General features: G+C 60.8%; 2 protein-coding genes across 4 annotated transcripts in view; one reads left to right on the top strand and one right to left on the bottom strand.

Annotated features, from left to right (window-relative positions):
- The window catches only part of LOC110579391 (transient receptor potential cation channel subfamily C member 4 associated protein), a 65,629-nt gene extending 63,052 nt beyond the window's left edge, over positions 1-2,577 (top strand). For 2 of the 3 annotated variants that reach the window (XM_044918604.1, XM_021689017.1), the window contains exons 17-19: positions 320-432; positions 1,332-1,538; positions 1,676-2,577. In XM_044918604.1, the coding sequence (XP_044774539.1) occupies positions 320-432; positions 1,332-1,538; positions 1,676-1,813 (458 nt within the window). In that variant the 3' untranslated portion in view covers positions 1,814-2,577. The remainder of the gene's footprint in view (positions 1-319; positions 433-1,331; positions 1,539-1,675) is intronic. The other variant, XM_044918605.1, reaches the window with a different exon arrangement.
- Positions 2,578-2,594: 17 nt separating this feature from the next.
- MYH7B (myosin heavy chain 7B) overlaps positions 2,595-22,566 on the bottom strand; it is a 41,714-nt gene continuing 21,742 nt past the window's right edge. The window contains exons 8-42 of the mRNA XM_044918603.1: positions 21,561-21,657; positions 19,054-19,146; positions 18,868-18,931; positions 17,780-17,878; positions 17,170-17,273; positions 16,888-17,026; positions 16,495-16,613; positions 16,254-16,403; positions 15,943-16,113; positions 14,610-14,789; positions 14,365-14,497; positions 14,202-14,278; positions 13,681-13,768; positions 13,358-13,475; positions 11,715-11,838; positions 11,488-11,624; positions 10,517-10,772; positions 9,336-9,578; positions 8,522-8,698; positions 8,272-8,417; positions 7,852-7,942; positions 7,374-7,763; positions 6,643-6,769; positions 6,430-6,548; positions 6,144-6,340; positions 5,685-6,034; positions 5,409-5,533; positions 5,179-5,294; positions 4,321-4,717; positions 4,098-4,223; positions 3,836-4,006; positions 3,640-3,744; positions 3,461-3,556; positions 2,897-3,034; positions 2,595-2,808 (exon numbers count right to left, since the gene is read on the bottom strand). Of these exons, the coding sequence (XP_044774538.1) occupies positions 2,797-2,808; positions 2,897-3,034; positions 3,461-3,556; positions 3,640-3,744; positions 3,836-4,006; positions 4,098-4,223; positions 4,321-4,717; positions 5,179-5,294; positions 5,409-5,533; positions 5,685-6,034; positions 6,144-6,340; positions 6,430-6,548; positions 6,643-6,769; positions 7,374-7,763; positions 7,852-7,942; positions 8,272-8,417; positions 8,522-8,698; positions 9,336-9,578; positions 10,517-10,772; positions 11,488-11,624; positions 11,715-11,838; positions 13,358-13,475; positions 13,681-13,768; positions 14,202-14,278; positions 14,365-14,497; positions 14,610-14,789; positions 15,943-16,113; positions 16,254-16,403; positions 16,495-16,613; positions 16,888-17,026; positions 17,170-17,273; positions 17,780-17,878; positions 18,868-18,931; positions 19,054-19,146; positions 21,561-21,657 (5,275 nt within the window). The 3' untranslated portion in view covers positions 2,595-2,796. The remainder of the gene's footprint in view (positions 2,809-2,896; positions 3,035-3,460; positions 3,557-3,639; positions 3,745-3,835; positions 4,007-4,097; positions 4,224-4,320; positions 4,718-5,178; positions 5,295-5,408; positions 5,534-5,684; positions 6,035-6,143; positions 6,341-6,429; positions 6,549-6,642; positions 6,770-7,373; positions 7,764-7,851; positions 7,943-8,271; positions 8,418-8,521; positions 8,699-9,335; positions 9,579-10,516; positions 10,773-11,487; positions 11,625-11,714; positions 11,839-13,357; positions 13,476-13,680; positions 13,769-14,201; positions 14,279-14,364; positions 14,498-14,609; positions 14,790-15,942; positions 16,114-16,253; positions 16,404-16,494; positions 16,614-16,887; positions 17,027-17,169; positions 17,274-17,779; positions 17,879-18,867; positions 18,932-19,053; positions 19,147-21,560; positions 21,658-22,566) is intronic.

Genomic DNA, 22,566 nt, shown 5'->3' with positions numbered 1-22,566 from the left:
CTGGTGCGGCCGCGCTGGTGTCCGACACCCAGCATCTCGCGAGGGGCGCAGGTGGTGAGCCGAGGGGAGGGGGGGCCGTGGAGAGAGGTGGCCCCTGCACCCACTGAGGGAAGAGGGGGCTTCCTGGGAGGCAGCACCGCTGGAGACGCACGTGTTCGCACGTGTTCCCACCGCAGCTGCTGCGCCCGTGGCCCCCATGGCCGCTTCATGGTCGGGCTCCCAGCTCCGGAGTCGGGTCCCCAGGGTGGGCCTGGCTGGAGGCCTAAGCCCCAGACCGGCTTCCGAGCCTGCTCTCACACCTCTGCTCTGCTGTCCCCAGTGGCCGAGGTCCTGTCCGAGTGCCGCCTGCTGGCCTACATATCCCAGGTGCCCACGCAGATGTCCTTCCTCTTCCGCCTCATCAACATCATCCACGTGCAGACACTGACCCAGGTGAGAGCTGGGGGATGGGAACCAGCTTCCGTCATCCTGGAGCCCGATGGTTGATCTGTCCCACCTTCCCCTGGAAGTGTATCTTGATCCATCTGTTGGTTCCTAGGCAACGCTGCCGGCTATTCTGAGGACTTTTTCCAGGGAGGGATCAGTGCCCCATTTTACAGACGGGGCCTGAGGGCTAGCAAGCCTCCGAGGTCACGGATGGGTTGGGATTGGCACTGAGCTCTTGACTCCCGGTCCAGTGCTCTTGGCGCCCCTCCTGCTGTGCAGGCTTTGGGCTTGGACTTGATGTTGCCTCCCACCCCCTCCCTAACTAACTGCGTCTGTCCCTTCCCTGTGCTTCCCTTTCTAGGAGGGGGGGTGATGCTGTACCCCTCAGAGGTTGTTCTCTGTTCCTTCAGCTAACACACGCTTACCGAGGCAGGGCACTGGGCTGGGGCTGCACAGTGAACCAAACAGGCCGGGACCGTTCCTCTCGTGCGGGCCCAGCCTAGTGCCGAGTGGGAGGTAGAAAGTGAGGCAGCCGCACCTAATGCAGGCAGCCCCCCTACCCAGGGATCGAAGCTCCAGGAACCAGAGCTCCCCGGAAGAAGCGATGCCCGAGCTGGCCCTGGAGGAGGAGCGGATTCTAACTGGACCACCTGGGGTCCCACCAGGGTGGGGATGGGTGGTGGGTGGAGGAGAGACAGGAAGGTGCTCAGCGCGGTCCGCTGGCGGCTCTGGCGGCCTTCCTTCCCCCGCCCTCTCAGGTCCGTGCAGAGGCCGCTGGGTGCGTGGCCCGGGGACTCCGCCGGGGGCCCCGCAGGGTCTGGGCGTGGGACACCCTCCTCCCTGCCCCGTGGCAGCCCCTAGGGCTCCCTGCCCGCCCCTGACCTGCGTGGCCTGGCGCCCCGCAGGAGAACGTCAGCTGCCTCAACACCAGCCTGGTGATCCTGATGCTGGCCCGGCGGAAAGAGCGGCTGCCGCTGTACCTGCGGCTGCTGCAGCGGATGGAGCACAGCAAGAAGTACCCCGGCTTCCTGCTCAACAACTTCCACAACCTGCTGCGCTTCTGGCAGCAGCATTACCTGCACAAGGACAAGGACAGCACCTGCCTGGAGAACGTGAGCGCCCCCCCAGCCCCGGTGGGTGGGCCGTGCGGCGGGCAGCTCTTTGTCCCCTTACCAAGGCCCTCCCCACGGGGTGCCAGGTTCGACTTGGGTCCTCCAGGCGCCCCCCCAGCCCCTCTCTCTTTGCCCAGAGTTCCTGCATCAGCTTCTCATACTGGAAGGAGACCGTGTCCATCCTGTTGAACCCAGACCGCCAGTCGTCCTCTGCCCTTGTCAGCTACATTGAGGAGCCCTACATGGACATAGACAGGGACTTCACCGAGGAGTGACCTTGGGCCAGGCCTCGGGAGGCTGCTGGGCCAGGGCCAGTGTGGGTGAGCGTGGGTACGTGTGCCACACGCCGTGCCCTGTCCGCAGCCCCCCCCCCCACCTCCTGCCTCCCCACTACTCTGCCTGCCCCAGGTCTTCAGGTACAGGCTTGGTGGGAGGGAGCATCTAGAAGCCCTTGGCCCTTGGGTCTGAGGGCCCCAGGTCATTGGGGGAACCTCGGTTCCCTCAAGATCCCCATGATAAGGACAGGGACACTATGCCCACCCTTCCGAACCCTAGGGCCCTGGCCCACCCAGAGGTAAAGGAACTTTTAAAAATAGCTCTCTGTGAGCTCTTGAGCCGTCTCTTGGCTGTAAGTCCTGGGGTGGGGAGGGAGATATGGGCACCCTCCAATCTGTGAGCCAAGCTTGCTCCGGCCTTTGGATCCAGGCAAAGGCTTCTGAGCCCCCCCGGGCAGGGGTGGGAGCTACCAGAGGACGCTGCCTTCCCTCCACACCTGCCCATCTGTCCCTCCCTCCCCTGTTTTCCTTTAGCTCCTCTGGTTCTGTTTGCTCACTGGCCGCTGTGTTCATCCCAGGGGGTTCCCCTAGAAGTGGGGGCCTTTTTCTTCCATCCCTTGGGGCACAGGGTGGCTGTGCCCTGCCCCAGGGCAGTGTCTCCTGCCTGAGCCCACACGCACGGGAACCTGGCTAGGAGCACACCCTCGGCCCCTCCTTGTGTTGCCAATTTATTAACAACAAATAAACCGATTAAATGGAGACTATTAAAGAACTTTATTTTAAATGACTGATGTGGACCTGACTTTTGTCGAGGGACCATGTGTTCCTTTCTTCTGAACCTCAAAGAAGGAGAAGGCAGCCAGCTAGAGCTGCAGATGCGACATTTACTCAGGGTCCAGCAGGGCTTGGGGTGGACTGGGATGAAGAGGCGGCAGGAGAGGGCACACGGCAGGCAGCGTCTTCAGAGCCCAGGAACTCCGGCGTCACTCCTTGTGCTACGGGGACAGGAGTGGCTGAGTGAGTGCCACCACGCCCCCCTCCCCCCGGGCAGAGGGCAAGGGGGTGCCCTGTGCAGCCCCTCACCTTGGGCCCTAGGGCATCCCGGCTCCGTGCCCGCAGCTTGTTAGCCTGGGTTTCTGCCATGTCTGCCCGCTCCTCTGCATCATCCAGCTCGTGCTGGGCCTTGCGGTACTTGGCCAGGTTAGTACTGGCCTGCTGTTCCTGGGGGTGCAGGCAGGCCTGGTCACCCTTTGGTAGCTAAGAGAGGGGGTCAGTCTGGTCCCACCCCATCCCCAGAGGGGGCCGGCTTCTCCTGGCCCTCAGCTGCTCCCCCCACCCACCACTCCCTACTCCCCTCCTCCTGCATCGCCAGTACCCGCGGCAGGAAGGGGTGTGCGGGGAGCACTCCTTCCAGAGGTAAGCAGAAGGGGAAAGCACGTGGGGTCCCCTCGGAGACCGAGCCAGGTCTCTAAGCTGAGCGGGGACAGTGGGGTCACTGCCAGCACACACAGCCAACAACACTGGGGAGCCCACGGCCGAGGGAGGAGTGAGGCCGGCCGCTGCTGGCCCCTGGCCGCGGAGCGCTGCAACCAGCCCTGATGCGGTTACCAACTTCCAGGCCTGGCCGCCCAGACTCCGTGCGCTCACCGCCTCCTCAAACTGGCGTTTGTAGCTCTTGACCTTGCTCTGCAGCTTGTCCACCAGGTCCTGCATGCGAGCCAGGTTCTTCCTGTCCTCCTCGGCCTGGGCAGGCAAAAGCGACTCAGGTCTTGCCCAGACCAGGCCAGCTCCAGGGTCACCCCTAGAGGCGGGACCTGGTCACCCACCTGGTACGCGAGCTCCTTGACCCGGCGCTCGTGTTTCCGCACCCCTTTGAGGGCCTCGGCATGCTTCTTCTGCTCTGCATCCAGCTCGGCCTCCAGCTCCCGCACCTGCGAGCAGCCAGGGATGGGCCTGCTGCCCGGAGCCTGCCCTCGGGCTGGCCCACCCTGCCAGGGAAAGGACTGGAAGGGCCACACGCACCTTGGCCTCCAGCTTCTGCACCTGCTTCTTCCCGCCGCGGAGGGCAGCCTGTTCGGCCTCCTCAAGCCGGGCCTGGAGCTCCCGCACCGTCTGCTCCAGCGTCTTCTTCATCCTTTCCAGGTGTGCGCTCGTGTCCTGCTCCTTTTTCAGCTCCTCAGCCATCATGGCCGCCTGTTGGTGGAGTGGGGCGGGCACGTCAGGAGGTGAAAGTCCCTTGGAACTCAGCTCTGGGCTCCCCCGCACGGCCGAGGCCCAGCCTCACGTCGGTGATGGCCTTTTTGGCCTTCTCCTCAGCTTCCCGCCTCTCCTGGGCAGCCTCCTCCACCTCCCCGCTCAGCTGGGTCAGATCCACCTCTAGCTTCTTTTTCTGGTTCAGGAGGCCTGTGTTCTGGAGGGGGGGGGTGGACGGGAGGGGGGAGCAGAGCCTCAGAGTGGGGGCCGGCTGGCCAGCGCCCTGAACCTCCCCGGGCCCCTCCCGCCCCCACCTGCGAGTGCAGGAGGTTAAGGCGCTCGGTGGCCTCCAGCAGCTCCTGCTCCGCCAGCCGCCGGCTGCGCTCGCCCTGCTCCAGCGCGGCCCGCAGCTCCTCCAGCTCCGCCGCCAGCAGCGCGGCCCGCCGCTCCAGGGCCTGCGCCTGCTCTCCGAGCTCGGTCGCCAGCCTCCGCTCCTCGTCCCGCCCCACCTGCTCCTCCTTGAGCTGGGCCTGCAGCAGCCGTGTGGCTGCCTGGGCCTCCACGGCCTGGCGGGCGGCGTGGCCCAGCTGCAGCTCCAGGTCGTTGAGGTCGCCCTCCATCTTCTTCTTGAGCCGCAGTGCCTCGTTGCGGGCCCGGGTCTCTGCGTCCAGGGAGGCCTGCAGGGACTCCACGGCCCGCTGGTGGTTGCGCCTGCGGGAAGCCGGGAGGAGAGGAGGGGTCGCGGCCTTGGCGAAGGGGGCGGGCCCGGGCCCCGGACCTGCCCTTAGACGCGCCCGAGGACGGCCGCAGATGCGAACCCTCGGTGCGAATAAATGAATCGTCCCCCACGCTGGTTTCAAGCCCCTTGTGATTGCCTGTTGCCTCTCAGAGCGTGTTCACGGACAAAAGTGAGGCTCCAGACAGACGGGGGCTGAACCCCAGCTCTACCTGCGCTGCGTAGCCCTGAGCAAGTCCTTTAGCCCCCGAAGTTCGCCTCTAGACCGGGGAACGACGGCCTGACCCCGACGGGGTTCTAGGGGAGGCCAAACCAAGCCTGCGCACAGAGGGGCCCGGCGCATGGGAGGGGTGTCAGCCTCCGGCGGAAGAGTGGATCTGGGGCACGCTGGGCGGGGAGGACTCTAGCCGCCCTCCCCACCCCGCCCCCGCCATACCTCAGGTTAGTGCACTCCTCATCTTTCTCGGCCAGTTTCCGGTCCACCTCAGCCTTGACCTGGGACAGCTCCAGCTGGATCCTCAGACTCTTGGTCTCCTCCAGCTCCAGGGCTCCCTGGAGCGCAGAGCGGGCAGCATGGGCACAGGGGCCGTGAGCGTGCGATACATGAGCGCAAGAGGCCAGGGGAGCAGGGCGGTGCCCACCCCGGCCCCGCGGCCAGCCCCTGACCTCGGCCTCCTCCAGCGCAGCCTGGAGCTCGCTCTTCTCCCCTTCCAGAGCCTTTTTGGCTTTCTCCAGTTCCTGGATGCTCTTCCCACTGAGGCTGACCTGGTCTGTGAGGTCACTGATCTCCTCTGCAGAGGGAACAGGGCACTGAGGGGCCACCCCCATGCCTTCTGCTCCAACCCGGGTCATTTCGTTCACTCCTAATTCCAGGGAGACCCCACCAGGGCACCCTCCGTGACTCCCAAGGGGCTCCCGACGACCCCAGCGCAGTTCTCTGACCCTGCAGGTTCTTGTTCTCCCGCTTGAGCGTCTCCAGGGCCTCGAGCGCCTCCTCGTGGCTGTGCCGCAGCCGGAAAAGCTCAGTGCCCAGGCTGCGGGCCTCCCTCTGGGCGGCCTCCAGCTCCCGCTGTGTCTCCTCCTCCTGCCGCCGCCGCTCCTCCAGCGCCCGCTCCAAGTGCCGCTGCTTCTTGTCCAGCGCGGCAGCCGCAGAGGTGGCCCGTTCCAGCTCTAGGCTCACGTCCTCTGACTCCGTCTGCAGTCGCAGCTTGGCCTTCTCCAGTGAGGAGCACTTGGCGTGGGCAGCCTCTACTCCCTCCTCTGCTTCCTGCAGCCGCAGGGCCAGCTTCTTTCTAGGCCACGGGAGCAGAGGGCGGGAGGCTGGCACAACAGTCCCCCGTCCCCCCTCGTCCCCTGAGGGCTCAGAGGCTCGGCCACCACCCCGGCGCCTAAAGCACTCACTTGGCCTCCTCCAGCTCCTCGGTCCTCTGGATGGCATCCGCCTCGTACTTGCTCCTCCACTGCGCGACCTCGGCATTGGCCTTGGACAGCAGCCGCTGCAGCTCTGCCTGGGCCTCCGCCTCTTCCTCGTGCTGCTCCCGCAAGAGGTCACAGTCGTGCCGCAAAGCCTGTATGGCATGGGCCAGCGCACTCTTGGCCTGCAGGGACCTCTGACCTCAGCATGGGGCCGGGCTGGCGGCCCCAGTGCCCACCCTGCCCGCTCTGGGGCGGCCGGAGGCCAGCCCACCTTGCTCTCCTCTTCCAGCTGCCTCCGCAGTTCCTCCAGGCTCTGGGTGGCCAAGGCCTTGCCCCGGCTCAGCTGGCTAATCAGAGACTCCTTCTCCTCGAGCAGGCGGCTCAGCTCCCCTGCAGGCCAAGGGGTGAGCCAGCAGGTCAGGCGGGCCCTCGAGGGGCGGCACCAAGGCCCCCACGGGTGGCCCAGCCGGGCCCCTGGCCTCACCACTCTCGGTTTGCAGCCGCCCACGCTGAGTGCTTGCATCCGCGAGCTGCCGCTGCAGCTCTTCCACCTTGATCTTGGCCTCGCTTAGCTGATCCTCATAGGTCCGGCACAGCTTCTCTGCACTGGCCTGGGATCCAGGGTCAGGAGTCAGAACAAGTTTGTCAATCACAGGGCAGTGTCTGGGGCTGCCGACCAGAGGCTAGGACCCCAGGGTTGGGAACTAGAAGGCTAGACGTGGGCTCAGGAAGCAAAGGGAAAGCAGAGCCCCAAGTTCAGGGTCAGAGATTCTACTGCAGACCATGGTCTTAAAAGATGGGAGTCAGAAGTGAGAGGGCCGGGTGAGGTTAGGGTACTAGAGTCTGAAGTCCGCTCTCAGGGCTGGTGGTACAAAGGTCAAGGGTCAAGGTTGGGTGCTGGGGCTGGGGACAGGAACAGTCAGTCAGGATAGAGGTCAAGGACTGAGATGTTAAAATTAGATGCTGGGTCAGAAATGACCTGGAGTCAGGGCACAGAGTTTAGTAGGAGTCAAGGTTTGAGGTCAGGACGGGTGTGGGGTTGGGGCCGGATGACAGGTGGACAGGTACAGGGTCAGGCCTGGTGCGGGTCGGCACTGGCACGGGGGTGGTCAGGGGTCGGTGGGGGGGGTCAGTGCTGGAGTCAGGATCAGTTCAGACTCGAGATGGGTATGGGACCCGAGCTCGGTCAGGAGGGGTCAGGAAGGGGGCAGACACCTTGCCGCGGGCCAGGGTCTCCACACTGGTGCCCAGATCATCCACCTCCATGCGCAGCTCGCTCTTCTCCTTCTCCAGCTTCTGCCGCACCCGCTGCAGACTGTCCACCTGCTCGCCCAGCTCGGCCGCGCTCTCGGCCTGCTTGCGGCGCAGGGCGGCCACGGTGGCCTCGTGCCGCAGCGCCGCCTCCTGCAGCTCCCGCCGCAGCCGGCCCAGCTCGGCCTCGCGCTTGCGGCACCCCTCGCGCTGCCCCGCCGACGCCCCGCCGGCCTCCTCCAGCCGCTCGCTCAGCTCCTCCAGCTCCCGGGCCGTCTCCGCCCGCTGCTTCTCCACGCGGGCCCGGGCCGCCCGCTCCGCCTCCAGCTCCTCCTCCAGCTCCTCGGCCCGAGCCTGGGGACAGGCAGCCGGCGGCGGTCACCTCCGTGCGCCGCTGGCCCTGGCCCTTCCCACCAACCCCCCACCCCGGTGCCCCACACACCTGCAGTTCCTTGATCTTCTTCTGTAGTTGCGCCCCGAGGAGCTGCTCGTCCTCCACCCGCAAGGTCAGCTGACTCAACTCCGAGTCCTTCCTGCAGGTCGTGAGGGGCGTGAGCCAGGGCAGGGCCGGACTGCCATCAACCAGCCTGGAGTCCTCCCCGCCCTCCGGTCTCCCTGCTCCCCCACCTGAGGCACCCAGCCCTAAGGGACCTGCCCCACCCCATGGTCCCTCCCAATCCCCCAGCCCCGAGCCTGGCAGGACACTACGCCTGCACCCTAGCGACCCCCGTCTCCATCCTCCATGTTCAACTTCTGCAGGGATGCAGAACTGATCCCAGAGTCCAGAGGGAGAAACGGGGTGCAGGCTCAGGAGGCCACCTGCTGGCCAGGGGCGCAGGTCGGCTGCCCACCCCATGCCTACTTCTTGAGCTTCTCCTCCAGCTGCTGCTTGTCCTGGGCAGCGTCTGTCACCGACTCCTGCGTCAGCTTGAGGTCACCCTCGAGCTTGCGCTTCGCCCGCTCCGTGTCCATGCGCAGCTTCTTCTCTTGCTCCAGGGAGCACTCCAGCTGTGGAGCAGGAGGGGTGGCCAGGCCCAGCCGCCAGGCCCGGCAGGCCGCCGTCCCAGCCCCAGCCCCCCACCCCACAGGCCTCCGCTGGGGCCAGGACTCACGTCTTCCACTTGCTGCTCCAGCCGGAGCTTGGCCTTGGCCAGAGCGCTCACACGGTCCTCCTCGGCCTGCAGGTCGCCCAGGGCCTGCTGGTGGGCCTCCTGCAACGCCTTCTTCTCCTTGGTCAGTCGGGCCACCGACTCCTCCAGGGCCGCCATCTCCTCGGTCAGGTTCTTCACCTGTGCCGGTGCCTGGGTCACCACGAGGACGCCCCTCCCACACTCTGGTCCGAGAAGCCACCCGCCAGGTCACAGCCACCGCCCCTTCCAACTAGGGGGCCTCGGGCAAGTCCCTTCACTCTGAGCCTCAATTATCAGTAGATGCTAGTTTCCTTCGCTGTAACAGGGGTTCCAGACAGTCCTGGCTCCCCCGGTGAGCACCTGAGCAGGCAGCTGACCCCCGGACCCCCACCCCCGGTATAACACCGTCCGGCGTCCGTGCTCCCGCTCCCGTGAACCGCATGGGGCCGTGGCAGGGGCCCAACGGCAGAAGGCATGCCGAGGCACCGGGGGACGGAGAGCTGGGAAATGGGCTTCCTGCCCTCAGGAGGCCTCTGGTCCAGGACGGATGACAGATGGCAGCATTTCTGAGCACCACCGTGTGCTGGGCCCTGTGCTGAGTGCTGGCGGAAGCTACTCACACCCCGAATCCTCAAGCACTGAATGAGGTAAGTGCTGCTATTGACCCCATTTGACAGATGGGCAAACTGAAGCCCACAGAGAGGAAGTGGCCCGCCCGTGGCCACCCAGTAGGGGTGTCCTAGAGCCTGGAGGGACAGCAGCGGCTGCCTGACCCCACAGCCGGCCCGGCCCACACCTTGTTCTCTGTGGCTTGCTTCTCCTTCTCGGCCTTGGCCAGTGTCAGCTCCAGGTCGTCAATGTCCTTCTTGAGCTCTGTGCACTCGTCCTCCAGCTTGCGCCGGCGGGCGGCCAGGTCGGCGTTCACCTCCTCCTCGTCCTCCAGCCGCTCGCTCAGCTCCTTCACCTTCGCCTCGAGCTGCACCTTGGACTTGATCAGCAAGTGGCAGCGCTCCTCGGCATCTGCCAAGTTTTCTTGCTCCTGGAGAGGGACGTGGGGAATGGGGCAGAGCTAGGGCCAGCTGAGCCAGCCAAGGGACACCAGGCCAGGCCCTGGGGAAGAAAGTTCACGTGTCCATGCAAAGTTCCGACATCCATGCTCAGCTGGGCTCTGGGGACCGGGAATGCTTATGACCTACCTGCTCTGGGCCCTGAAGGGGCTCAGGTGTGATGGAATGAGGGCTCAGGGAGAGGGAGGGGCAGGGGCTGAAGCAGAAACATCCAGAGGGGAACATCAGAGAGGCTGGGGGCAACCCAGAGTGAGACCCGAACACGGGCTCGAGGAAGAAGTTCCAGGCTGAGGCCTTCCGGGGGGATGGGCAGCAGTGCCCCGGATCGGCTTGGGGACTCTCTCCCACCTCACTGTTTCCTCACCACCTGGCTGCCTAACGGTCTCCTGCGCTAGCAGGTGAGTTTGGTGACACCCTGTCTTCCCACCAACGTGTCTCCAGAGTTACAGCAGGGCCTGGTGCACAGGTGATACTCAGTGTTTGGGAAGGAAGGAATGGCTCTGTGGACTTGGGGGGATTCCAGACCTTTGATCCCTGCCCTCTGGCTATTACTGTTACTTGCCCCCTGGGTCCCCAGGGGAAGGGAGCATGGGTCTGTCTCAGGGAGGCCAAGGGAGGGAGGGCTGGGGAGACGGCGCTCCACTGCAGCTTTAGCAGGAAGCCAAGCTAGCAGGAAGTGGGAGCATCAGGACACGTGGACAGATGGGCTCTGAGGGTGCGGAGGCCAAGTGTGGACCTGAGCCCACAGCCCTTCTCTCACGGCCCGTCTGGGACTGGGAAGAAAGCTCCAGATCCTGAGCACGCAGAGCACACCAGGTCCACCCTGGCCTGGTGGGGGCGGGGGGGGTTCTGGGGTGCCAGGGGGCACGGGTCACCAAGGGAAGCCCCTCCCTTCCCCTCCCCCACTCACCGCCTGCAGCTGCAGGGCCAGGTCGTTCTTCTCCTGGGTGACACTGACGTGCGTCTCCTCCAGCTCCTGGCGCTTGGCCTCGGCAGCAGCCAGCGCCCCGCGCAGCCCCCGCAGCTCGGCCCGCAGGGCCGCCAGTTCCTCCTCCGCCTGCGCCGAGCGCAGCAGCGGCTTCATCTTGAAGAAGAGCTTCATCCAGGACCAGTTCTTGACAGCATTGAAGGCACGGATATTCCACTGGATGGTGAACAGGGCGTCCCTGGGGAGGGGGGGCCACAGGGGGCCGGGAGGCTCGGTGCGGCCCCTCATCGTGACGGCCCCGACGCTCCCAGGGCCCCTGCTCCGCACCGCACGCTCTCAGCGTGACCTCTCCATCTCCCCCGCGGCCCTGTCGGGTGGGTCCAACGTCTCTGCTTTATAGGCCAGGTGGGGCGAGAGGGGCCCACGGTCCAACGGGTCTGCCTCCCTCATGTCCTGGTGGCCCTTGCAAGTGTCCCGAAGATACCAGGAATGGATCCCGCTACGCTCTGGGCTCTGGGGTCAGACCGCGTGGGCTTCCCCCCTCACCCCCCCCCAGGTGGGACTGGGTCTCCGACTCACACGGCCCTTCGGCTGCTGGAGGTAATCACAGGGCCCACCTCGGGGGACTGTCGTGCCGTTAACCAAGATAAAGCAAATAAAGCCTCTAGCCTGGGGCCTGGCACTTCAAGAGTCTTGGAAAACACCGGTTGTCGTTATTACCATTCTGGGCCACAACTGGGTGGCCTGCAGTGGAGGGAAAGGTGCTCTTACCCCAATTTTTGAGGTGAGTGAATGGAAACTGGCCGTTGAGGGGCACAAAACAGAACGCTGCCCCTTCAGAGCCACCCGGCCAGCCGCAGGGGATAAGCTGACCCACGGGGTAGCTACCGTGACGCGCTGCGGAGAGCCCGGGGGTCCCGCCAGCCCCGGCCCGGCTCCCGGTGCCCACACACCTGCTGCCCAGCAGACGCTGGTACTCCAGGCGCATGAGGCGGCCCCGGCTCCGTGCCTGCAGCAGCGTCAGAACCTTGGCCAGACGCTGGTCACGAAGCTCCTCCAGGACGCCTAAAAGCCCAGCCTTGAAGAACACCTGGGGGGGGGGGGAGACACCAGGTGGAACCCCCAAGTGCCTGCGTGTCGTCTGTCCAGTGTGACCACCCTCCATCCCGTGTGCCCCGACCTTGGTGTGGCCGAACTGGTACTGGGCGTGATCAATGTCCAGTGAGCCCAGAAGCTTCTCTGTGGCCTTCCTGCTGTCCATGAAGGTATCGTCTGGGATGGCACTGGGGTTCAGGATGCGGAACCTGGGGAGCAGGGAAGGGCTGGTGAGGAGGAGGCCGGACAGGAGAGCGAGGGACGATTATTCCCAGGCCTCACAGAGGTTAGCGCAGAGGCTCCAGAAGGGCCCCACCGAACCAGCATGGCGGCACGGTGGGGGTGAGAACGTTCTGCTTAAAAAGCTTGGGCTGCATTTAGATGCAGTTTTTCATTACATTCGTTAAGAAATTGTATTTACAACAGGCGTGCGGCACTTTCATAATTTTTTAACTTGTAATTTTTTAAGACAGAGAATTCTAAACAAGAGCAAGGGTTCCCAGCACGTCCACTGCTGTGGGTCCGGGTGGCTGTGGCCACAGTGTGAAGGCCAGAGAAATACGAAAGCTCCCTCCCGAGGGGACTGAGGAACACAGCACAGCTCACTAGACTATGCGATATTTTACAGCCGTAACAAAATGAGTGATGCTAGCTGTCATTATACACCTGTCCAAACCCACACGATGTCCACGGCCACGAGCAAACCCTGGGCGATTACGGTGTGTCATCAGCTGTAACAGACGTCCCACTCTGGTGGGGGATGTTGCTCGTGGGGGAGGCTGTGCTTGGGGGGGGGCACAGGTATATGGGAAATCTCAGTACCTTCCCCTCCATTTTGCTGTGAACCTAGAACTGCTCTAAAAAAAAGTCTTAAATAAAAGAAAAAAACGGTGATGGTGCAGACTTATGTCTGCTGACAAGGAGCAATCTCCTTCTCTTACATGAAAAAACAAACTCACAAAACAAGGGTGGAGGGGTGGGGGGAGAGAGGTTGAGAGAGTGCGCGCATGAGAGAGCATATGTGTGAGCATGCCCACAGTCTCCGTGTCAACACGCGTGGGTACGTCAGGGTGGGTGACCACGGGGACTTCAGGACGGGGAGGGAACTATGGACCCCTAGAGCCTGACAAAATCAAACTTAAAAAGGCAGACAGAGCTAATTGCACTGACAAGCATTACATATAGTCTAGTCTACGGGGACCCTCACTCAACTCCCAAGTCCACATCCAGCTCCGCCTGCCCCCCTTCGAGCCTCTTTTTGGACGTCTGCTGAAGACATTTTAAACTTGACTTGTTTAAAGTGGAACTCAATCCACTATCCCTCCACCCCCCAAAATATAAAAAAACCCTGTCTTGGTATCTCAGTAAACCTACCACCTACCCCAGTGGCTCAAGCCCCAAACCTGGGATCATCCTTGTCTTGTTCTTACTCCCTATCCGATCCACCAACTTGGCCTATTGGCTGCACCTCAAGTACTTGCAGCAAGCCTCCTGGCTACTCCCCCAGCCTGCTCCACCCCTGCTGAGATGCCTGCCCAGTCCCCTCCCCAGGCCCAGTGTTCCCCTCGGTGACTGGAATCTCAGTCCTTGGACCCTTGATCCCTTTGGCTCTAAGTGTGTGCCCCTCCCGTTCCCTCAGGCTGCTGCCTCCACCTGGGGGAGGGGGGGGCCGTGTAGGAGCAGGGTGGGGGTGGGCGGGGAACCAGGGCCGGGCAAGGAGACACCCACCGCTGCCGGAAGTCAGCATAGAGCAGCCTGTTGGGGAACCCTTGGCGACAGATCCGGATCCCCTCCAGAACTCCATTGCAGCGCAGCTGGTGTAACACCAAAAAGGCATCCATGACCCCTGGACATGGTGGGGGTTCAAGGGAAAGGTTGACTTCTAAGTCAATGGACACACCTTCACGCCCCAGAGAAAGACCACCAGCCCACAGAGGGGCTTTCTTCGAGACTGTGTGGGCCCCAAGGAAAAGGAAGACCCAGCTTCTCAGTCTGCCCTGTCCCCTCCCTCCAATGGCCCCACGCCACCAACCCAGTCCTGGGGTGACTACCTGGGGTCTTGTTCTCATTGGGGACAATGCAACGGACAAAGTGGGGCTGTGTGGCCCGCAGGTTGGTCATCAGCTTGTTGAGGTTCTCCTGGGGATGGGAGAGGGGAGAAGGCACAAGAGGGGCAAGAAGCAGAATTGGAAACCGTAGTGGATCAGCCCGCTAAGGACTGGTGAGCCGAGCCGGGCATCTAAGCATGCTTCTGCACATCGGTCCTTTCACTCTGGTCCTTGTGACCCTCCTCCCTCTTCTGCTTGACTGGGTCCCTGTCACTCTCACCGAAGCCTTCACCCCTCCCCCAACCCAACCCCCTTCCCTCCCACGGGCCCCACAGCTCCCTGCCCAGGCAGCGTGGGGACGGGAAGCAGCACAGACTTGCTGTGATGTTCACGTGGAGAGGAGTTAAACATCACTGCAAGTCTTAACGGCCGCCCGCCCAGGGTGCAGGGAACAGAGCAGGGACCAGGGACGGGGGTGGAGGCTGGCAGGGGAGGGCCTACACGGGGTCCAGCCTGGGCCTCACCTTGTGCAGCTGGGACACCGTCTGGAAAGATGCTGCCTTCTTACGCTTCTCCTTCACCCCAGACTTGGGGGGCTCGGCTAGGAGAGACAGGGGACCCGTCACTCTAGGGGACGCCACTCTGTGAGTACCCTACAGGATGGCGATCTTGTCCCTCTGCACTCACTGGAGCAGGGGCCTGCGTAGTTCTCATAGAGGGCAGCCAAGAGCTTGTTCTGCGACTTTTGGAAGATAGGGACCACCGTCTCATTCAGTGGATCCTTGTTTTTCTCCAACCAGCCCACGATGCTGTAAGGCACCTGGCAGAGACCGGAGGGGTGCTGAGCAAGGGCGGGGTGTGAGGCAGGGGGCACCGAGAGCTGAGAGAAGGGAGGAGGGTGGTCAAGGGTTGGAATTCCAACAGGCACCTACCACGCCTGCATAGTGGACCACTTCAAAGTGGGCCTGGTATTTGCGTTTCTTGTCAGGCCGTGGCTGCTGGAAATTGGGTGACTTCCCCGCATGATTGTCATAGAGCTTGGCCCGGAAGCTGGCATCTGAGGCCTTGGGGAACATGCACTCCTCCTCCAGGATGGACAGGATGCCCAGTGGCTGGGGACAGAGAACAAGCTTGAAGGGCTGCCATCAGGCCAGCCCATCCTGGCTGGGCCAGATCCCCATATCCTAGAGCCCTTCCTTCTGGAAGCCTTCCCAGACACCCCAACCACCTGCTGGGAGGGCCAGAAACCAGACAGGAGCCCAGGAGTCCTGTCTTCCAAAAGAGAGGTTTGCCGCGTGGTTGCCAGGCCCCTCTGCACGATTCACAGCTCTAGGCTGTCCTCTTGGCTCACAGCTGCACAAACTCAAACTGTCCCACTCACCTCCTGACGTCTGTGGTCTCTCTCTCTCTCTCTCTCTCTCTCTCACACACACACACAGTACAATTTTTAAAAAAAGGCAGTTCAAGTTTTGGCTTCCTCACTTACTAGCAGGGGGGCCCTTGGGCCTCAATTTCCTAACCTGCAAAGTGGGGAATGAATACTTTCAGTGCTGATCTCACAGCAAAAAACTACTGACTCCCCGGAATGTGCCAAGGCAGGAGATCACAGAAATGCATACAAATCACCTGCTGCATGAACTCTTGTGGCTTCTTCAAGAACGTTCAATGTTCAAAATACATTTTCAGAGAAAAAGTAAGATGAGAAATGAGTGCATGTCTATGAAAGAAAACGCACGCCCAGCATAAAGGGTTTGGGGGAGACTTACCCAAGTGCCCAGATACAGGCTGTACAAGGTACAGAATCAGGGAGAAACGTTTTTTTTCCCCCTTTACTTCTGATTTTTCAAATTTTCTTTGATTTTTCTTTCTTCCTCTTGGTACAATGGGGAAATAGACGTAACCAGTCAAATAAAGCAGCAGACGGACCCTACCCTGCAGCAGGGCCTCAGGACCCGCAGAGCCGTGCACGCACACGGGGCTGTGGTCAACAGGGCTGGCGGCACACTCACACGTACTCCCCAACACACATTCACATCACCTCCAGCAAACCTACTCACAGCCACGCACGCTGCCCTTCACCCACACACACACGGAGACCCAGTCACAGCCCCGTTTACACACACAAGCTCAAACCAATGCACAAGCGCAAAGGTGCACACGCGGATGCTTACACACGCTCGCTCACCAGCCAGGGCACATTCGTTCCTGCTCACTCACCACACCCACACCCCCCTCTCCTTGCAGTGACCTTGGCCCGGGCCCCACCTTCTCGATGAGGTCAATGCAAGGCTGCAGGTCCAGGCCAAAGTCGATGAAGACCCAGTCGATGCCCTCCCGTTTGTACTCCTCCTGTTCCAGCACGAACATGTGCTGGTTGAAGAACTGCTGTAGCTTCTCGTTGGTGAAGTTGATGCACAGCTGCTCGAAGCTGTTAAACTGCAGAGGGAGGCGCCGGGCTCAGCGGAGGGGGACAGGGAGACCCGCAGAGAACTGGGATGCGCGTGACTTCACCCCCACCCACCCGTGGTCCCCCATCCTGTGGAGAACGGAGCCCAGGGGCATGGGCCTACTCTCACCTCAAAGATCTCAAACCCCGCGATGTCCAGGACCCCGATGAAGAACTGCCGGGGTAGCTTAGTGTCCAGGGTCTGGTTGATCCGCGAGACCAGCCACCGGAACAACCGGTCATAGGTGGCCTTAGCCAGAGCCCCCACGGCAAACACCACCTGGATGTGTGGAGAGGCTGAGCTGGGACCCAACAGGGAGGGGGCCCTGCCCCAGCTGTCCCCAGTGGGCCCCGGCCTGTGAGTCACTCACCTGCTCCACACTCTGGCCCTTGGTCACATACTCATTGCCCACACGCACTCGGGGGTGCAGAAGGCCTTTGAGGAGGTCCCCACTGCTGACCCCCATCAGGTAGGCAGCCTTGTCAGCACCTGGCAGGGCACATAGGTGGGTTAAGGAGGAGGCCAAGAATATGGACACTTGGGGACTCTACTGGCCTCTGCCTGGGGTTAGCAGAGAGAGGCTGGGAGAGGTGGAGTTCAGGGCAGGGAGGGTGAGGGTCTGGAGTTGAGAAGTCAGGGGTTACAATCCGGGAAAACTGAGGCCAAAGGCTGTGGACAAGGTTAGGGTTAATAGTCATGGGACAAGACACTGGGATCAGGGTCAAGGTTGATGACCAGGTCAGGCCAGGTCAGGACCCCTCACTCTCAGTGCTGTCAGCTTCAGCCTGCTCCTCCCGCTGTTTCTGCTTGAACTTCATATTGCCAAAGTGCAGGAGGGCCCCCACGATCTTATAGCAGGAACACTTCTCATCCACGCTGAAGCCCAGGATGTCCATGGCATGCTGTGGCAGGGGAAAGAAGGATCGGAGAAGGCCAGGGGCCAGCCGAGCGAAGGGCCCTGGGACTGCTCCCTGATCTCCACCCAGCCTCAAGTAGCCCCACACCATTGGCTCCCCGCTCCACCCCTCTCCCACCACAGACGTACATCAGTGGCCATCAGCTCTTCCCCATCATCCATGTTGTCCACAGTGATGACACCCTGGCTGCAGAAGTGGTAGTCGTAGGGGTTCATAGACAGAAGCAGCATATCTGGGGGGCCCGGGGAGGAGTAGGGGGGGTTGGTCGTGTTCACTCAGCTATTCTCCTCCCCCGTCCCATCCCAGCATGGGAGGCCCTGGGGGCCACCCTGGCCGGACACTCTAGGGCCCTCCCAGGACTTCTCTGTGGCTGAGTTTCTCACTCCCTCCTCCATGCCCGTGGCTTTGCTTGCTTTATGGTTCTCGGAGGAATGAGCCCAGGCCCCATGCAGGGTGCTAGGACACGGGAAGCACCACACTCTGCCCTCTTGGGGTTTGCAAGAGAGGGGAGCTGGGCGGAAACAGAACCACTGCTTCCCCCTGGCGCTGCACGAGGCCTCTCCAGTCCCAGGACAGCAGAAGGGACAACATGGCCAGGGCAATGACACCCAGGGGCCCGTTCTCCAGCATGAGAAGGAGAGGGCTCAACAATAACCAGAGGTCCCAGCCAAGGAGTGGGAGGATGGTCCCACCTAGCCCAGTGGGCTGTGACTCCCGCTCTATCCGCCCGACCCTCACCCTGTAGCTCTGGCTTCTTCCCGGAGAGGATCTGGTAGTAGACGTGGTAGCCACGCTCACCGGGCAGCTGGAAGATCACTCGCGACTTCTCCAGGAGATCTGGGAGAAGGAGGGGCCCTGGCCTACCATCCCGTTTCCCCCAGACTGGGTTGCCCCAACAGGGCTGAGGGGGGAGCAGGGAGGAGATGCCAGTGAGGGTCAAGGGTGAGTAGAGAGGCGCTGCGTCCACACACACGCCAGCATGTACGGAACGGTGTTAGCGTGGGAATGTGCGTCTGTAGGACTGTGTGTCTGTGTGTCTGGCGGGGGGGGGGGTGTCTACGTTTGTCTTCTTCCATCCGTGCTTTCAGTCCTTCATCCACAGACCACGCTCCTTCCCTCCAGAGCAGAGCTGGCGTGTCAGTGCGTGTGTGGAGCTGAGCTTCCACATGCGTGCAGAGGGGTCAGTCAGGGAGTGAATGACAATGCTCCCTGGTCATCACATGCCTGTGCTCATCCATCGGGGTCTGGCCATGCACCCCAAGGTGGGGAATGGTCAGTGCGGGGCCTCGCAGGCGCGGCCTGGGACCTGGTGTCCAAGCAGTGGGGCCGGGTCAGGTGGGAGGGGCAACGACGCCCAAGAGGCGGGAGGGCAGGCTTCCAGGAAGGACAGGGACTCTGTGTGTACATGAGGCTAGGGCGGGGGGGGGCAGAGGCCTGCCCTACTGGAGGCCAGAGAAAGCACTGAGGTGGGGTAAGAACCCAGTAACAAAGGAGCCTGACTGGCCCAATAAAGATCTGGGTCTCCATCTTAAGGCAATGGAATCTAGAGAAGGTTTTTAAGCAGAAACATGATGTGGTCAGACTAGTATCTCTGGCTGAAAACCAAGCAGAGGAATGGAGGCTGGGAGACCATGTGGAGGCTAGTGGAATGTTCCAGGGGAGAGTGAGGTGACAGGGGCTGGGCAGTGGCCAGAAGATGGAGAGAAGTGCCTGGAACAGGTGGGAGCCCCAAGGACTCGAGGATGGCTGCTCAGTCCGAGCAGAAAGACCCAGGCCTCGGCCCCCCATCCCCACCCTTTCCCAGCCGGTGAGTCCCCTAGACTCACAGCTGTCAATATCTGCAGATGCGAGCTTCCCGGAGGGGCCGAAATGAATGCGGATGAACTTGCCCTGTGGGCAGAGGAGCAGGCTCAGCAGGGGCCCAGCCATCTGCGGCTCGGCTGCTGAAAGCCCCCACCACCTCCATCCCCCTGCCGCCGACCCCCACCCCCTCGCCCACTGCGGCCACTCACAAAGCGGGAGGAGTTGTCATTCCGCAGAGTCTTGGCATTGCCAAAAGCCTCCATTGCAGGGTTAGCCTCGATGATTTGATCCTCGAGGGTGCCCTGGTCACAGCAGGGTGAGGGGTCTGTCAGCCCTGGTGCCTCTGACCGGGAGACCAAGGGGCCCAACGGTCCTGGGTATCAGCCCATCCTGGACAACTCTGGGCAGGGGAAAGGCAAGGGGACTCCCCGGGGCCTCATTATCATTGCCTGCCCCACTCACAATGGTCCCATACTTACCCCAGTCTTCATGGCCAGAAATTGCTGGAAAGAGAAGGAAGACAACATTAGAAAGTATGAGGTCTCACTGGGCTGGTGGATGGGGGTGGCAGTGGTTAGCAGGACAGTGAACGTTAGTCACCCAAATGTGTAGCCCCCACACCCCCTCCCCGACCCTGTCAGCACTGTTAGAAGGAGAAATGCTAGAAAGTGGGAATGAGCTTGGCTCTAGTCAGGTGCCTGAGGCATGGGGCTATGTCTCAGGGTCCCCTACTTGCGCCCTTCCCCTCCCCCAGCTCTGTCCCTGGCCTCTTCCATAGCCCTTAATTTTCTATGCTCCAAGAAGTGACCCCTGCCCAGAAATCCTAGGACTTCCTGACTAAAATCTACTTCCCTTCAGAGCCCAGCTTAAATGCTTCTTCTCAGGAAGGCTTCCCTGTGCTCTGAGGCTAGAAGAGCCCTTTTCCTGCTCGAACCTTCTCACCTGTCACCTCCCTCTGTAAAAGCCCTTCTTCATACTTCTCCTTTGTACTGTGATGAGCTGCACCCTCATCGTACAACTGTCAGTGGACTATTGTACAGATAGCCCTGCCAGGTGCATGTTATTAGCCCTAATTTGCAAATGAGGAAACTAAGACGCAGAGCAGGGAAGCGACCTCCAGGCCACACGGTAAGTGAGGGGCAGGGCAGGACCTGAGCCCGGGCGTCCCGCTCCCATGACACCACAGCCACCGCATGTCTCATCTAGAGGGACTTGAATTGAAGGGATCTCCCTCCCTTCCTCTCCTAGCCTCATCCTTGTCTTCTGTCCATGTCCCTTTCCTTCCCTTCCCCACCCTGGTTCCCTGCAGCCTGGGAAGAAAGGGAGAGAAAGGAAGGAATGGATTCTGGAAGGCCAGGTGCCAGGCCACCAGGGGACTTTGGTTATTCATTCACCTCCAGGGAGCCCAAGACTTAAAGATCCCCCCAGAAACACTGCTGGGGGGACGGAGGCTGGAGGGAAATGGCAAGAGCCCCTCCTTCCGAGCTCCACCCCCCACACTCATATCCGGGGGCCTTTTGAACAGGGCTCTCTACGACAGATGTAGTCAAATTTGGGGCCAAGGGAAGGGGACTCATAAGGCTTTTAAGTTCCAGCATGCATGGACCCTGTGAGCCAGCCTTTCTTCCCACCTCCCTTGCCTGACACCCCCACATACACCCCACTGTGCAGAGCTTTCTGCCCTGCCTTTCCCAGCTGCACCCCTGCCAGCCCTGGCCTCTCCCTGTCCTCTGTTCCCGTTACTGGACCAAGCCCCAACTTTCTGCAGCATCCTTAGAGACACTGTGGGGGGTTCAAAAATGGGGTGGGAAAAGGAGGGAGCAAAGAGCACCAAATAGTCAACAGCAAAAACAAAACAACAAAAACAACCACCATAACAAAAAAAACAAAAACAAAACTGAAAGGAAAAACAAAAGCAAGAAAATCAAATGGGGGAAAAAGGAAAAGGCAAAAAGAAAACAACTTTAAGTGGAAAAAAAAGAAAAGAAAAAGAAAGAAAAATGCCCCAGGATAAAGCAAGGCTTAACAAGACCAGGAGTGGGAGGTGGCCTTGGGCTTCTAGAAAAGAAAAGGCAGCCCATTTTGGGGGTGGAGGAACACACACAGAGCTCTGAACAGCTGGCCTTGGGGGCTAAGAATGAGTGTTATACCCAGAAAACAAAAATAAAACATTGGTCCCCCATTATTTCAGAAATTTCAAAAATCTATACAGAAACCACTTGGTGAGAAACTGCACCCTGACCCTGGCTGTTGGGAATGCCCTCGGCTCTGGTTAGACTCCACATAAGCCTGCTTTTTGACTGACAGCAGGTAACTGTCTTTGGTGCATGAAAACGAAGAAAACAATCACTTCGTAGTTAAAAGCCGCCGATTTGGTAAACTTTCAAAATAGGAAGGTCATGACGGAAGGGAAAATTACATAAAAAGTTTAGGAACAGCTGCGGTCCTGCCCCTGTGTGTTACAGATGGGGCCACTGAGGCAGGCCCAGATTTGGGTCCCACAGTATGGAAGAGGCAGTCACAGCCTCTCTCTTGGTCAAGCCTTGCTCAAGCCAGAGTCTGCCACCAGGGTGGGAGGCTCAGGCAGGGCTAGAGGCTCTGGGGAATCAACTTTTTAAAAAGGAATAAAAAAAGAAAGAAAGAAAGAAAAAGAAAAGAGAAACAGTGAGAAGCAGTGGGGGGAGTGGGGAGCGGCGCCCGTGCGGGCGAGTCTTACAGCCTTCTTGCCCGGCCAGTCTCCTAGGGCAGCCACGGTGGCAAAGTACTGAATGACCCGCTTGGTGTTAACCGTCTTACCGGCCCCCGACTCTCCGCTTAGACGACACAAACACGAGTCACCAAAGCCCATCTGGCCACTCTAATTCCCTCTACCCCCAACACCCCAACCCTCAACTCAAGCAGGGCCACTCTCTCCTTCCCCCCAACCCAGCTCCCAACTCAGGACCCCCAACTCAAAGCCCTCCAGAGATAGATCAACCCTCAGAGGTGCTGAGTTGTGTACAAAGCAAGCCAGGGCAGAGCATCCGGGTGAGATGAGAACACACACGATGATGCCACTGTCTACTGAGCTGGGCCAGGTGCTTTATCTGCCCTGGCTCGTTGAAAGCCTTAGAAACCCTGTGAAGCAGGCACCATTATCACGCCTATTTTATGGGTAAGGAAATGGGACTCAGGGAAATGACGTAAATGTCCCTGCTGTGTGCCAGGCCCATACATTAACTGGCCGACTCCTTATAGCTCTGCATGGTAGGTAGGTAGGATTGTTCTGCTTTTACTGATGAGGCTCAGGGGCCCAAGGGTACCAGCAGGAAGTGGATGTGTGAGAACTTGAACCCAGGTCCTTCTGGTTTTAAAGGCCTTGCTTTTAACCACCAGGCTGCACGCACACACACACTCAGACACAATGTCCATATTGGCTTGGCTGGACACGAACTTGGCATGTAAGAATCCTACCACTTTCTCATGGGGGCAAATGAAAAATCAAAATCAGATTCAGGGGTAAGGAGATTGTAAGGAGGAAAGGGAAAGTCATCTCCCATAATTCTCGAAAGATCCAGGTGGGAAGGGGAGATTCCAGGCCCTGGGGGGAGGGAGTATCAGGGCTGGTGATCACTCTGGTGCTCGGGTATCCCTTCCCTGTCCACCAACCCATAATGCATCTGCCCAGAATGGGGACAGAGAAAATGCTCTAATTTAGCTTTAGTAGGACACCAGCTCCAGGT

The sequence above is a fragment of the Neomonachus schauinslandi genome, chromosome 10 (genome assembly GCF_002201575.2).
Source record: "Neomonachus schauinslandi chromosome 10, ASM220157v2, whole genome shotgun sequence".
NCBI classification, from domain to species: domain Eukaryota; kingdom Metazoa; phylum Chordata; class Mammalia; order Carnivora; family Phocidae; genus Neomonachus; species Neomonachus schauinslandi.
The sequence above is the reverse complement of the archived record's forward strand: the minus strand, read 5'-3'. Positions and strand labels throughout refer to the sequence as shown.